General features: G+C 33.9%; 1 protein-coding gene across 1 annotated transcript in view; it reads left to right on the top strand.

Annotated features, from left to right (window-relative positions):
• Nucleotides 1-15544, top strand: part of LOC123710659 (myosin heavy chain, striated muscle) — a 57893-nt gene extending 42349 nt beyond the window's left edge. Inside the window, exons 16-21 of the mRNA XM_045662699.1 lie at nucleotides 1922-2039; nucleotides 2919-3110; nucleotides 10427-10535; nucleotides 10717-10817; nucleotides 12221-12382; nucleotides 12729-15544. Coding sequence (XP_045518655.1) covers nucleotides 1922-2039; nucleotides 2919-3110; nucleotides 10427-10535; nucleotides 10717-10817; nucleotides 12221-12382; nucleotides 12729-12824 — 778 coding nt within the window. The 3' untranslated portion in view covers nucleotides 12825-15544. The remainder of the gene's footprint in view (nucleotides 1-1921; nucleotides 2040-2918; nucleotides 3111-10426; nucleotides 10536-10716; nucleotides 10818-12220; nucleotides 12383-12728) is intronic.
• The last annotated feature ends 469 nt before the right edge of the window (nucleotides 15545-16013 follow it).

Here is a 16013-nt window from a genome sequence, read left to right as displayed (position 1 = left end):
TTGGTCAGTCGCGCATAATGTTGCCAGATATGGCGGAATTCCCTAAATCTTTATAAATTAGACCTTAATGCGTTGGGTTTAATAAGTTTTATATTGGACCTCCGCGTTGAGTGACGGGTTAAGATAGTGCTTATCTTAAATATTCTGGGTTCGAGATGTGTACGTCAGCGGTGTCGGTCGGAAGAATAATGATCGTTTTGCTGCGAACTGTTTTGAACACGAATGAGAAATCTACTTGCTACTCTAATCTGAATAAATTAAATTGTCTAAAAGATATTTATTTTTAATTAGCGTTAGTAATGCTATAAATAACATAAGGTCTATATATGTTACAATTAGCTATACATATTATTTGGTCATTTTTTTACAAAAAGCTTGCCACAAATACAAGATTGAATGTGACTAGCACTGTGACAAAACTAAAGGAAAATTGATTTCAAAGTATGAGCAATCCAGACCTACCTCGTTTATCAGAATTCTTAATCTGAATATCGGCGAGTGTTGGCCGAAACGCGTTCTGAAATGAGGGATAAATCAAAGCCAGAAAGTTGTGGGCCTAAGAGCCAGATATACCGATAGTGATAAAGGCGTTTAGTTTGGTATAGGCAAACATTACCTACTGTATACAGGCGGTATAAATTTCAACCCCTTTGACAAGTATCATCAAGTTATCTTGTACAACAAGTACATCGAACGGAGTTCAAATATTTGTCCAAGTTATAATTGGATCGCGTCAAGGGAACACCAAGATGCAGTTTTTAATTTTGTAAATTTATTTTCCGAATGTACACTGTAGTGATCTCTTGGATTATTGAAAAAATTGAATTGAAATTGATTTTATTTTTCAGCGTAATTATATTTTTTTTTTTGTAAATATTGATTTTTGTTTTTGTTCTATGGTTATGCATTCGAAAAGCAGAAATTATTATCATTTAGTTAGTGTATTAGGGTTTAAGATACTTTTAGGCAAAATTTGTACCAGTCTATTAAATCGGGTAACATTAAGTTTTTATGTGTAAAGTCATACTTATATAAAATATTTTGTTTCCTTAATTTTAAATTTCTGCTACTAGCGCATATTATTATGTTGGTAATGTTATAAAGCAATGGCTTTCGCGGCAAATTAATATTCGTAAGATGTTATAATTAAAAGATTCAATTATAAACAAAGACAAAATCATCAAAGATAAACTATCCGGGCACCCCTTCCCGGGCAAATCCGAATGAAAAGCAAACACGCAGCTTGTTGGTACGATGCAAACACAACACTGGCTGTTGTTGTAAATCGTTGCTTGCTTTTCCGCCACTTTGCGTTTTTTTAATGAGATTATAAATACCATTTTCATAGAGGCATATATTTACCTATGTACTATATAGGTATCATTTTTATTACCAGTGAACAGATTTTAATGAAAAAAATGTTAAGTCAGTTTACGGACGATAATTTTACGTGATAACGTCATAAGCAAACATTATGAATTGAATTGTTATCACTAAATTATGATTTTTTATAATACATAGAAGTAGTTAATTTGAATTTATATTTTTTTTGATTAATTAACATATATTTTCCCTCTGTAATTTAAATAACTTAAATTATACATATTGATAACAAGAACTTATGTGCTAGTGACAACTTAAATAAATGCGTGACAAGCCAAATGTTTAGGCAGATCTTGCATATCAATCGCTTGTTCCGCGCGCTCGCTTGTACGCTTGGCTCAGGCGGAACGTGACAATGAGTCATGTTACGCTCGGCTCAGGCCGAATAGTCATGTTTTTACAGCCGCCGTTCACGGATTTATAAGATGTTATCAAGTCAAAAAATTAATTTCATTAATTAACCAGTTCACAAGTGTTTTTTTAGGTTTTTACAGATACATGTAAATTGCAACTGGTTTTATATGCCTTATTTTTACAGCTACCTATGTCTCAGTGGGTGCCTAGACCGAGCTGATATGTCAGTAGAGGCTCGCGAGAGTATTCAAACATTGCTGACCGTTTGCGCTGACGTGTCACATCCAAGCTCTGTCGATACTGTGAGTATAGCGAGTTTAGCTGTTATTTAACTTCATTTAGATTGGTTAGACAGTTATTTTAAGGCTGTATTTTTTTTACTATACTCATCAATGCTTTTTTGATGGGCGAAGAAAGTGACGGAATGGCTTCCTCGCTATATCAAAAGAAAACGAGGAAGACTAAAAAAAAAACTGAATAAAAATATGAGAAGATTATGTGCGAAGAGTAGCTGGTCCTATCAGAGTGCATCAGAGAATAGTGGAAGCCCTTAGAGGAGGCCTATGTCCAAGGACAAGCTGTGTAACAAAAATCAACCAGCTTGCCGATTAATTATTAGTATTATTTTTTTAATTTTATTTAAGTGTTATTTTTTTTAGTAATTCACGATTTTTATGTACTAGTATAAAAATTACAGCAATAAAGGCTTATTATTATTATTATTCTATACTCAATGCTTTTTTGGGCTGTGGATTTAGCTTAACACAATGTCCTTTTTTTACATTAAAAATGTTTTTTTCTAATTAAACTGTCACAGGCCGGCCCGGCCCGATATCGGAATATTTATTATCACATAAATATATAAATGACTATTTACTACATTTTATAAAATATGTATTTATTAAAGTTCATCACATCACATAAGGCTATATCTACACTAAATTTTAATACAAGCTATATATATATCTATCATATTGTCTAAAATAAATAACAAATATGGTAAACATAAATGTTTCAAAAAATTAGTTCTCATCAATCAGTTTTAGGTTTAACTAGTTTAACTAGAATCTTTGGGGAAATAAGATTAGCAAATCGATTTCAAATGAATCTAATAAATAATTGTCGATCTACGCATCTACGATCTTTGTGTTTGTATTCTTTATCCTTATTTGTACGTTTAGGGCAACGACCGAGCTACAGCCAGACAAGCCTTGAAAATTGCTCTCGGCACAGGCATATGTGGTTCCAGAGCCGAATTCTGCGTTTTATTCGCGAAGGGTGCGTCCCTGGAGCAATGTGGGGGCTTCGTTCGAGCGGCTCGAACTGCTCATCTGTTACGGGCATTGGCCGAAATGGACCATTCAATAGTTCAAGTAAGTTTTATGTTTTTTTGTATTATCAACATCCCAAGCGCAGACGGTATAGGTCTAACGCCTTTCACGGCACTCCATGGTGTTGGCGACCGAACAGTTCAATGAGCAGTAGGGGCATGATAATAAAAACCTACGTTTTTAAATTTGTGCGGACAGTTGCCAGTTGTTCTTTTGCGTCCTTGATTTGAGAACAGTTAATGTAAAATTAGAAGCCCTACTATTTTTACTGACGTTCATAAGTGTGCCTTAAGTTACTAGAATAAATGATATTTTGATTTTAAGCATAGTCTAATATTTTTCCATACAATGAATTGTTACGCTCACGGTCCTAGCACGGTCAGGGTTTGATAAGGTGTTGATACATAAAGCTGCAATATACGGTGGTATCTACCACTATATATTGTACATCGATTATCGACATACAAGTTCAATTCGTTCCGTAACTATATTCATATCTCAAATTCTCTAAGCAATTATGCCCATTGAAATTAATGGAAATATCCTCAGTTGTTTTTGATAATGATTTCACGCTTCAATTCATTAGACATCATTTTCGGACCTATGGTTATAAAAAATAAATGTGATAATGTTTAATAAATGTAAATCTAAAAATGCTTCCACAATAACGGAAACAAGCAAACATACCGAGGTCTACTCTGAGGTGGGAGAAACTGACAGTGTAGTGTGCCATTCCTCGTATCTCATATCTTGCTCTCATCTCAAAGGAAAAAATCGCTCGTTCGGCGGCTGGTATCTCAAAATACTCGTATATCGAGATACCACTATTAGTCCTTACTAGTATTCCTAACCAGCATACTCATATTCGAAGCATAACAAATCGGCGTCAATAATATTTTCCTACTAACAAAAATCGCGTAAATAGTATGCAATCAAGCATTTTTTGTTTGGTCATTACTCCCCACAGTAGCGACGTATTCCATGCGCAATGTATTTGCACAGGCTCCTAATTAACGGGAGTATCACTGTGTGTACTCTGCAAACAGCGCTCGGCAAATGTCGGCTATTGACAGTCTAAGGGGAAAGCACTTGAAGATACGTCATTGTAGCGATTTTGAATTTATCCTAGTGCTTGGACATGCGTTGCCAGTTCTTGTTTTTCAAAATGTATATCAACATGATTTCGTAATAGATAAATTAGGTAGGAAAACAGTACAAGAACCAGGCTTTAGGCCAGAAGAATAATAAAATACACACACAAGCAAAATTATTAGAATTATTTTACGTTATCCTTATTTATCTATTCGTGTTGTGAAGGGTCGTAAAATTTTCATATATATATATATATATATTATTTTCTGTAACTGGATGCAAACGGACAGGAATGTTAAGTGTTAGACACTGACATTGCCAGAAGACTCACAAGTTCGTTGCGGGCTTTTTAAGAATTGGTTCAAGAAAAGAGAAGGACCATAAGTCTTATTGGTTTAGAAAATTGGTGGACAACCGGTTCCACATAGTGGTGGTCCCGGCATAATCTACCGTAAAATCAGATTTTTTATAAAGCATCCGTAGCATCAAGCATTTACTTCTTAACAAGGTTGACCATGAGTTTTTATTAGGTTTCTTATCGTAAATTTATCAGACTTTAGCTTATATACATTACAGAGCATTACTTGAATATCTATATATAAATGTGGTTTATCAATATTACATCTACAGTACTATAAGAAATTTCAGTAAAATACTTGTAATAATCCTGAATACATTTGAGTCTCGGCAAATAGTGTTTCCGCTCGAGAGTCGGACTAATGTATGCCGAGTCTTCGCAAACTATTGTCCCGTATGTAATGCACACCGCAGTATGGCGCCACACGCATTGTTTCTGGCATGTTAGGAATGTGTAACTAACTTATAGCTGTGTATGTTTCTTACGTCAAATCAGCTAAGTCAATGGGATGATGAGGATCCGTGGTGGAATGGTAAATCGTACACGAAGATATTCACAATTGATCCATGTGCCTCGTACGAACATGAATTTCTGCGTAATTTGCAAGATTTTGTCATTTTACACGTTTCAGAAAGGTTATGACGAAATGTTTTAGGAAGCGAGAGAACTTTGACTTTATGTTTATGTACATACTTGGTTAATGAATTACACATTAATATGACTAGTGGAAACTCGGCTCGCGGTCCTTCCAACAAATGACCGTTATTTAAAGCAGTTTATGCCAGCACCACTATGTGGAACCAGCTAACTTGGCGTCCTTCAAAGAACGGGGTAGCAATTACTAAAAGGCCGGTAATGCACTCGTGAGCCCTCTCGGAGAGTCAATTGGCGGCGGTATCACATAACATCAGGTAAGCCTATAGAACCGGTGGCATTCTATAAAAAAGAAATTCGGACCGTAGTAATTTGCAAAACTTCATGGAAAGGGTACTTGACAGTTCATAAAAGATGACCTGTGATAGAAGTGATGGTCTATTTGCACTAGCTCATATACTATCAAAAGGTTCGCATCTAATTTCATAGGATGATAGAAGTCCTTTACCAAAGTGTAATGAAATCTCTTTAACTAGAGAAAATCTAGACATATCTTAAATTGAATATCAATTCAGTAAAAGGTACTCAAACAGTTCAAAATGTAAACTTTGGTAGCATTTTCTTATTAAAGGTGATGTAATCGGAAAAGCAAAGAGCTGAAGCAAACTACGAGGTCAATTTAAAATCGCTGCCAGACAACGAACCAATTTATTATCCGCCCTCGCGATAGTGATGGATCAAATTGATCGATATTTTAAATTCAAATTATAGCATATAATAACAATTATATGCTGAAGGATTCAAAAATGGTGGAAAGGACCTTTCCATGTCTCTCAAGACAAGTGGAAGAATTTGGAGGAGTTCGTGTACTAATGTTAAACATGCATGCAACAAGCATGTACTTAATGTTATCCTGGTTATGTTGTATTCAAATGCAGGCAATTTTTTTATATTTTTATCTTATTTTTTTATATTACCTATTTTTATTTAATATATAGTAATAATATTGTGGGTGGGACAGGCATCCAATCTAAGAAATTCATTATATTGGATAATCATCACACAGGATGGTAAAATATGTATTCCATTAAATCGTCTGTTGAAAGATCCGTTCTGTTTTGCCAGAATAAAATAAAATTACGTCACCTATGCTATTTTTGTTCTTATAAAAAACAAAAAAATATCGATATATTGTCCGACCTTATGACTGAAAATTGTTTGCACATCGAGATACATTGATTCTGTAAGATTCTGTTTGCGGAGATCTCTTGCCTTCGTACGTCCTAATTGACTTACCGTACGTATTAGGTAACCCTTCTGTTGTACATATTTCAGATATGCATTCTTTATATAACGTATCTTCGTCAACCGGGGGCTAGAGGCTACGGGAATGTCGCTGAGTTTCATAACATTTTAATACAACGTTGAGAGTTTTTCATTTAAAATTATTTTCTCCCCATTTAGTATGAAATACTACTCTCTTGGGCACACGCGACCATAAAAGAAACTTAAAGTTTGGCAGCACGAGCCCATGTATCCTCCACGGTACGAACTTTTTTCGACCGCATACGCACATGTCGAAGTCGCTTCCCGCGTGATTGTGATAGATGTCACCGAGCTGTCACGGGATGTCACAGTGACATTACACCGCGCCGCTTTGGGGTCATATATACAATGGCGACACGCGACTTTAATAATTTTGGGTTAATTTTCGTTCGATTTGATATCATATCCATAATTATGGGAAAGGATATTTGGAGTGTGCTGTCATTTATCAATATTAGTTCCTTTGTGTACAATTTATTGACAGTATTGCACATTTGTTATGATCATCAATAAGAATTCAAGATTTTTTCAAGGCGTAGGTGATTAGATTTTTAAAAGCAAAGTGCCTTTATAGCGTTGGCGTATATTTGGAACATAGATTTGACACCAATTGGAAATAATTCAACTTTGAGATTATTTTATATTCTTTAAGACATTTGCATGCCTATTTATATGTTAATTTATTATAGAAATTTGTAATTGTTCGATCTAACCACTGTACCAAAATCTTGGCAAATTATCGATTATTATTATAAGAGAAGTATTTCAGCATATTTTGCTATTAAAATTCTTCTTTAGTCTGTAATTATAAAAAGAAGGTTTTTTGAAGATTACAGGCATCGAACAGGACCTGACATGTATAATTTAATTAGTTATTTTAAACACGGTATGTGGTCTTCTGAAGCGAACTAAAAGATAAATATTCGATTATAATTCCACCAGCCGGCCATAAAGCATCCCGCCCATAACAAAACAGTCAAGATTGCACAAACAAAGAGTCCTAATGGAAATAATAAAACTCAAACAAGAGCGCACTTGGACGCCTCCCAGGGGACTGCGAGTCTAAACTTTGATGTCTGAATACACCATGAATAATTGTGGGCCCGCGGGACACCGCTTCGATGTGGGCTAAATCCACTTTTGTGTTATAAAGACTCCATGGAAATAATTTGTGGAAGAAGTATTCTGTTAATAAATAAGGCTTTTATCTGATATAAAAAATATTGATCATTGCGTAGCTGTTTAATTAAGACTGCGCAGTCGCAGTTCAACTATTTCACGTCCTCCATAATTAAACTCCAATCCATACATTCAGTCGATAACGCCATAAAATTACAGATATCCTAATAATATTTTAGCTGAGTTTCATCATCGGACGTCAAGGCAGAATACAAAATACCATCCGTATCATCAAGACCTTCGTCATTCCACAACAGGGCGTTTCTTAAGACAGTTTATGCCACGCACCACCACTGTATTTCCGACCAATACGACCTATAGTAACCAATTCCTAAAAGGCCGGCAACGCACTTGCGAACCGCGGCCGCGGCTTATTATCAGATGGGCCTCCTGCCCGTTTGCCTCCTGCTACACAAAAAAATGAAAAACTTTACCAGTACCTACATCATGAATAATGCCAATTCCCCGTGGGGATTCCAGTTACGTGAGCCCTTAATAGATAATAAACACGATTATAAGTTTATTAACCACCGCAGATGTACTGTTTTTGGGGGAATTGGCGGGTGATTGATGCGTTTGCGCTGTGGTCACCGAGCCCCAGCTGCTTCCAAATAATCGAAATTTGATATACTTGGCGAAATTATTTATTTTTTATTTATTATTATAACACTTCATTGCACATAATATAAAAAAGTGAGCATAATTAAATTAAAAGGAGGGCAACTGGTGCCCTTATCGCTTTCGTGCGATCTCTTCCAGGCAACCACTGTGAGAAGAGAAAAAAAAGTATTAAATTGTATTGTATTTGGTTAACTTAGCTTTTACACATTGAAAGAAAACGATACGTCGGAAAATTTTAATTTAAAATTATGTAAATAAGTATAGTTTATAATAATACACATAGCTTAAATCCGGTTAAAAAAATGTTTTCCTTCAAATGTATTAAATTAGAAAAGGTAGGCAAGAAGCGCCTAAATACATATTACACATAGTTGTTGAGACGAAACTAAACAGGATCAATAAAAAAATAAACAAATTTAATCTAAAAAAAAGCATACATGAAAAATAAAAAATGCACATGAATCACGATAATTTAAGAGCTGTCTCACGTCAGTTAGTGTTAGTAAGAAAAATAGGTTATTATTTTACGATTCTAGCTAGCATCGTTCTCATTTCATTTTGTTCGTGTGTGTTTGTAAAGTATAAGGTATTAACTATGCATTAATTATCAAAATATAATCTATAAATCATAGCTTTAACACCTCCCTCAATGCCGACAGGTCCTTAAATCAGACAGGGTTGCATCTCACTATTAATTATCGCAGCTTATCTTGGTGGCGACAAAATGAAAACTGATCAGGTAAAATGATATGTCACATTAAAAAAAATCTAGTATTTGTCGTTCATAATTTTTGTGAGAATGTCAGCAGTGTTGGCCTAGTGGTTTCAGCGTGCGGATGTCATCCCTGAGGTCGTAGTACGAACCGGCTTACTTTCTATGTGCGCATTTAACATTCGCTCGAACGGTGAACGAAAGCATCGTGAAAATTGTCGACAGCGTGTCAGGCACAAGAGGCTGATTACCTACTTGCCTATTGGATTTAAAAATGATCATGAAACAGTCACGGAAATCTGGGGTTTTTCCTCCTCCTACCCAAAAAAGGTTGTAGCGCCACTGATTTATTTATTTTTATGATTAATATTTTTTATGTTTAATTTCAATAACAAAGGAAATCTTCATTTATAATAGTATAAAAGATTTCTATTTCTAATGCAGGGTGTATTCTTGCTCAACAAAATCAGTACAAATCTTGTTGATAACAGTATCGCGTGATCCCGAGTGATGAGAGGTCGGAAGTGGTGGTACGTGCGCGGAATCCGGACACAGATTTGTGGGGAGACTCGGTCCGGTTACTTTGTTACAAATGAGGCTTTAGTTATATTGAGAATCCTGCTATAAACGATTTTACAAGGAAACTAACTAACAGAGTCCAATAAGTGCTTGATATTTGATTTAATTTATCCACGTTCTATTGGTCCAAGATTGGGTAAAAATGCTTAGTAAGAAGTACATTTTCTAATTGGTACAAACAGCTATATCGTGTTACTTTTGGGTTAATGAAAGCTCTTTGGGACGATGATCATATTTTTACGAAGAATCTGTCATTATGATTTTCTCAACTGCTATCTTGCTGCGTGGCTTTTAATATATTTATGATAAATAACTTTATTGTTAGTTTTATAATACCGAATGTTTAAAGTATACACATATAGAAAGAAAACAGTTTTTTAACCGGATTAAAGCTATTTGTATTTTTATAAACTTATAATTATTTACATAAATTTAAATTTAAATTTTTCCGACGTTTCGCCAACCAAAGACTACTATATACACATATATTTACTTGCATATTAGGAACTATGAAAACCTGAAGTTACTTTAAAGTCTATTAACATGCGTACATTATACCTAATAGTTAAACAGTGATAGGTGTTTATAGTGTATTAAGTTTTTGTTCTTGGCTAAGGTCAAATAAGTTATTTGTCCCGAGTGGTCTCCAAATGTACTTACTATAACTAGTTTGCGTGTCTTAACTTAGTTTCACTTCCTTGAGGGGTTGCCTCTGATTCCCATCCTCTAATAGGTTGGTGCGTTTCAGCTACGAAGTAAGTTCCAATGAAAAATTTAAATATAAGAACTAATGATTATGGAAAATATACAAATGAAATATTCTGACATAATTCATATGACCAGATATGGGCACAGCTTTTTAGAATGCTGTCCTAAACAAGATGATTTCTCTTTTAGGAAGCCTTCGGTCAAGGCGGTTGGCCGATAGAGTTCCGGGCAGCAGTGGCAAGACTTCTGTCCCAACATGCACCTAACGACAAAGAGGCTCCAAGAAAGACAACATTACGTAAGCACCAAGTCCTGTCCTGGGTTTTTGTTTATTTAATTATGATGCTAGAATAAAAATATTTTTATAGAAACATTCCAAACGGTTCTCCATGATCATATGATGTCTAAGAACTCGATTTTGAAATTCGCATCGAACGAACCTGCTATATTTAGCTTGATTACTTATAATTGTTATTCAGGTTTAAGCAGCGAAAAACTGGAGCAGAGCCTCTCAGAGACCATGGTTCTTGACCTGATTGTTCTCGTTGGATTTGTTGTTGTCAACAATCCTCAACTTCAGGTTTGTATTTTATTATAAATGCATCTTACGTGATTAAACTTTTGGTTTCCTGTTCTCACTCAACCCTTTAGATCATTTTCATTATAGTACGGAAATGGGATAGTTGATACCGCATCATAGCATAGGCTCTGGGTATATTATGTATAACTATTAACGCATATATAGGATTGGGGGTATATTCTCGACGAAACGTTATTAGTTTGTAGGAATCAATTATGTATTTCGAGTACACCATGTGCATAATAATGAACATGAGTGAATGAGTATGAGTAAATGCACCTGTGTCTAGGCGGTCAGTTAGACCCGCATCTTTGCGTTACACTTCAATTAACTGAGGGTGAACAATGCACGTTTAGATACAAACTAGATGAATAATTGATATGTGTTATAGTCTGATATAATTGTCATTATTTGAAAGGTACAGACAATAAATTATAATTAGGTAATTTACAGTTGTTGGGCTAATTTCGACTGCAAATTAAATTATTAGACAATTATAATACTAAACTAGTTAGACACGCACAATTAAAAATTTTACTTTATGCAGCAAAAATTATAATTAAACTCCGTAAACAGAAATATTATAACAAAGTAAGTTCAGTGTTTATAAAATATATCTTAAACATTTACTGCATTACTGTTAAAATTTGCTAATTAGTAAAAAAATACTTTTAATTAAGCACAGACCGGAAATTAAAATTTTGAACTCAAAAAGCCTTTTCCCTGAAATAATTAGCAATAAATAACCTAAAGCAAATTGGCCCGCATTGCAGACTACTTTCCCACGGTCACAGGTGCCAGCGTCACTCAAGGAAGCGCATTAGGCCCTGCGTTGTTACTCCATTACGTTGACCATTACTATGAATAATTTATTAGTTTTCTTTCGCCTTAATAATCAACTTGCGTCCCCGACCAGATGGGTCGCCTTGTTTATGATAACGTTTAAAATTTCATGTCGGGAGTGTAATGTACAATGTTTTTGATTAGATAATGTCTCGGGGTAGACTGTATTAGTTTTCCGACACAGGTGTTGGCGTTTGTGTGAACTTTCTTTAAATTTTCTTGTTCTCATAATGCTAAATTATATAATATGTAAATAGGTACTCGTAATAAAATATACTTTATATTTTAAAAAATGTCATTTATAAGAGCATTTTTATAGCTACCATTAAGTTGATAATTAAAATGCTTCCTTTTAACATTTTACTTAATATTATTATTTAATGTACATTTTTACTTAAATGCATTTTAATTGACATTTCAAGGTTTTTAGGGTTTCACATTCACGTAACAAGAATTACGTGAAAATGGTCTGGATATGTTTTATTTAATACCCTAATATATATATGTGTAACTTGATATCGAGACTTGGTAATTTGTATAAATATTTCTTATAAAAACAGGAGGCAATCTGCGAAGGATGGAGCGTAGTAAAAACACTGTGCACCTTGCCGGCCAATTGGCTGGTTTCGCGGACTCGCAGTCGCGCCTTGCTACCAACTCTTTGTGCGTTGGCTGATTATCCTGCCTGCGCTGCTGCTATATCATCTGAATTGAGTATGACGGTACGTTCTCTATAAGCTTTCATATATTAAAGTACTAACTTTCAATTTGTGATTGGGGACAACTTGGTACGTGCCTCATTGTCCGTTGTGTAACATATTTTTTTGCACAGTTTTTACTAGTCAAATACGACTACGACAATTAAATACAAAAGCCATTGCGTAGCTTTGACGCCTTAGAAACGAAATTCTAATTTAAACGCATTGAATAATTTTGACCGGTGATGAGTGTGATTAGAGTGATTAGATAGGAGTTCCTTATAACTCTAACTATTTCTAATTGAACGTAATGTTTTATTTAACAAAAACATGGAACAATTTTACGATAAAAATATTTTTTTTTGTATAGATGCTAGAAGAATTCCTGAACAGTCCCGAGTCGCAAAATCTTAAACTCGTTCAAGTGATCAAACTTGGAAGGGCCAAGAAACACGGCAAGAAATAGATCGTCAGTTGCAACAAAGGATTTAGTTAAAGATCTTCAAATGTAATTATTTACTATGGTTAAGACATGCATTACTATTACATATTTCAACTAAGATAATATAACTTCACTTATAATATTGATGTCACCATACTATTCATGCGAAAATAAGTTTATATGTCCTTCACGTTGCAACGGTTGAAATCCACGTATTTTTGCATTGCTAGTAGGAGTCGAAAAGTGTGTCTCTTTGCTATAACAATTCTCAATCTTTGAATGCGAATAACATTAAGTTTAAGCTCATGGATCCACAAATTGCGGATAAAAGCAAGATGAAGTTGAATTCTCCTGGATTTTCAGAAAATCTTGAAAATGCAATGGATGAATATAATATGATCTGTCTAAAATAAACAAAAAATATTGTGTTAATAGTAGTTAAAGATCTTAAAACTTAACAACTTAATAAGGTCAAACACGAAAATAGTTATTCTATTACGTTCTTGCAGTTATATTTGTTTATTATTATAGTTATTATTGTTTCTTCAATTGGATGTTTTGCAATTAACTAGTCTGCGTCCTTCGTGACTTAAAATGTATATTTATTTTATTTATGTTTTATGTAAATAATTCGTTACTTATTTTACTTTATTTTTACATTTAAATTGTTGATTAAGCTGATCCCAACTTATTGATCGGCTTTTTATTTTCACTTAAATTTAGATGTAATAAAATTGTCTAAATGTATAACGAAAACCTCGTAACTACAACTGCATAAAAATCTATTTTTCAAAAATTTACTTCAGACCGATGTTCCATAAATTTTATATTTTATAACTGTGTACTGAATCCTTCCTCTTTTATTCGGAAATATATTCTATTGTAACGGGGTTTCCGTTATATATTATTGTCTTTAGGCCCCAGTCTGCGATTTGCAATGACCAGTATGCTGTTTTCACCTTTCGTGTTGATTTAATTGAAAATCTATCCAGTACTAAATTTCTTCTTTAATACTGAAGGCCGTGTTGGTGTTGCATATCTTATTCCCCCTTTAATACCAGGGGAGGGGAGAAGTAAAATTTTTAGCATAATGCTTTGAAATTATGAAAAATACTAAAATAAAAAGAATGACGGCGATACCCTTTTACTTGAGCTGTAAGTCCACCACGACTAGCGGCTCTTATAAAACATAAGAGAAATCCTGCGTCTGCACACACAAGACGAAGGCGAAGAAGTCATACTCATAAGACATCGTACGTCATATACTGATACCTCTACAAAATTAACAATTAATTGTGGCATCCAAAATAAAAATCAACCGACTCTCTTTTGAATCAATATACGTAGTGAAAACGCAGACTGGGGTTCATGTTAGGAGTATCTGCCGTGTCGATGTTACTACTGTAGTGATTGTGAATCTGTACACTTTTTGATGTCGCTATACATATTTTTCTATGGATGTAGCGTTATATAACCTCTATATTCGTAAACCTGTTGAATGTGACATCCGTTTAGATTCTTCGTATATTTTCTGAATTGTACTGTCTTAAATCTTGGCAGGTTTGAGTCTTGCGTAAATACTAAATCAATTCAATTACACTGTTACATTGTTACACCCCTGCTACACGTCTCTTTTTTTTATTGTTTTCCCGCTTTGATGAAAAAGCCGGCAACACACATCACGGTATCGCTTAACATCGGTTGAGCCGCCTGCCCATTTGCCCCGTGTGCAATAAAAAAGGAGAAGTATGATTTAGTTTTTATGAATCAAGCGTCATCACTGATTAATAGTTGCTGGTTTGGTTAAAAAAGGTATGCGTTTATAATTGAATTTTGAAGATACTTATTTATTGTAACTGCATTTAAAACATTTCGCTCCGACAGCAAGATTTAAGACGTTTGCACAATTATAAACTAATTGATGTCTAGCGATTGCTTTTTCCACTTTTGTTTTTCCTTATGGCTGAAGTTTTGAGAGGGTAAAATGTAAGTGTAGGATTTAATGAATAAAATTTAAAACAAAATAAATAATTTTAATGGATTTAATAGTTAAAAATATTAAATCACAATCATGTTGAGTTTGACTTTTAATATATGAGTTGAGAGTTGTTTATTACGGGTTTAAATGTACTTTTACATGCGCTATTAATTGAAATGTAGACTATTAAGTCCATAAAAATCAACGGATTCATGGATTAAGAAATTTGAAAGTAGGTGTGCTAAAAGTGTGCCTTGAAGGACACCAGTAACAAGATGCATGTTTAAAATTAACATTAAAGTTAATACAGGTATGCTGTGATAAGATTCGTCTTTATAATATTCGGCCAAGGTAAAATATTTATAGTAAAATTAAAATTGGATGTAGGTTTTTCGGATTTGATGTTGTACTCGGCCAAATGCTGTTATCTGATCTTTTGCTATTTTTATAACTTTCTTTTGTGATGTATGCCAATTTAAACTACACTGTGATTTATATTTATTGGTTTTGTAACTGCCGAAATATTGGAACAATTTCATTAGGTCTGTAACTTTTGATTTTAAAATCCTAGCCTCTTCAACAAGATCTCGTTGGCAGCTTTTCATAAGTGACAGACCTCATATTGTTGGACCATACTATATTTTTATGTTTAGTGATAGTTATGGCGGATTCGTCAAATGTATTCAATCTGTGATTATTTTTCGTTTAGCGTAATGTCTGTCGCGTGTAACAATTCCTTGTCTAATTTATGTAAGTAAATAAATATTTGTGTAACTACTTTTGATTTGTTTTATTCTTTCTTTCACCTAAAAGAATTCAATACACATATAACTTATTAAGATATTTAGTATCTCTGTAATAAGTTTACATTATTGTAACTTTAACCTATAGCATATTTGATTTATACATGTGTGTGTCATAAATTACATAACGTTATTAAGTGAAATAAACAATGTTTTTTTTATCAGCAGTACACTCATTTACACCAAAAAGGATCTAAATCGAATAAAAAAAAGGTTTTATTGATACTTAATGGTACCAAATGCGTTATCTATAATATAGTGTTAGTCTAACTGATTAAGTGTGCCTGCTCTACTTGTAGTATCGAGCGCCGTTTGTGTACGAATAGATATTTGTATGTGCTCAACACTTGCTCGTACGTATTGTAATATCGTTGTACCCTTCTAGCATGACAAAAATCGTATGAAATAGAAGCAGAAGTGTGGTTCTTGGTC

This window comes from Pieris brassicae, chromosome 6 (assembly GCF_905147105.1).
Source record: "Pieris brassicae chromosome 6, ilPieBrab1.1, whole genome shotgun sequence".
Classification (NCBI taxonomy): Eukaryota; Metazoa; Arthropoda; class Insecta; order Lepidoptera; family Pieridae; genus Pieris; species Pieris brassicae.
This window is presented reverse-complemented; position numbering and strand designations above follow the sequence as displayed.